Here is a 571-nt window from a genome sequence, read left to right as displayed (position 1 = left end):
AGGGGAGAGGGGAGAGGGGCCGCCCCCCGCCGGGGGCATCCATCCGTCCCTCCGTCCGTCCATCCATCCGTCCCTCCGTCCGCCCTTCCATCCCTCCGTCTGCCCGCACTTCGCTCCGTCCGTGCCCCGCAGACCCGGGATGTTTCATATCCCCCTTCCCAGAGCAGCGTTTCATTTTCAATTTCTTCTTCATCCGGACTTTCCCCTCCATCCTCCGCCGGTCGGGATTCAGAGCGGGTGGGTGCTCTGCCCCTCCGGGATCCCCCTGCCCCGGGGCTCTCCTGCTTTCAGCCCAGCCCTGCCCACGCCCGTGCTGCTCCCCAGGTCCCCCCGGTGCCTCCTGGTGTCCACCCACTCCCAGCCACTTCAGCACTGGCAGGGGTCACCCTTGGCAAGAGGTTTCTTGTTCCTTTTGTACCAAACCAAATGAAAGCAGGAGGTCTTAGGCTGAGGAAGTTGGGGGTGCCCAGTTTGGAGAAGAGAAGCTTCAGGGAGATCTTGGAGACTCTAACAGTACCTCAGCGGAGCTTATAAAAAGGAAAGAGAGCAACTGTTTGTATGGCTAGATAAT

General features: G+C 60.8%; 1 protein-coding gene across 1 annotated transcript in view; it reads right to left on the bottom strand.

Annotated features, from left to right (window-relative positions):
• The window catches only part of TGFBI (transforming growth factor beta induced), a 21,941-nt gene extending 21,730 nt beyond the window's left edge, over nucleotides 1–211 (bottom strand). Inside the window, exon 1 of the mRNA XM_005418860.2 lies at nucleotides 110–211. Coding sequence (XP_005418917.2) covers nucleotides 110–211 — 102 coding nt within the window. The remainder of the gene's footprint in view (nucleotides 1–109) is intronic.
• Nucleotides 212–571: the final 360 nt, after the last annotated feature.

This window comes from Geospiza fortis, unplaced genomic scaffold (genome assembly GCF_000277835.1).
Source record: "Geospiza fortis unplaced genomic scaffold, GeoFor_1.0 scaffold55, whole genome shotgun sequence".
Classification (NCBI taxonomy): Eukaryota; Metazoa; Chordata; class Aves; order Passeriformes; family Thraupidae; genus Geospiza; species Geospiza fortis.
The sequence above is the reverse complement of the archived record's forward strand: the minus strand, read 5'-3'. Positions and strand labels throughout refer to the sequence as shown.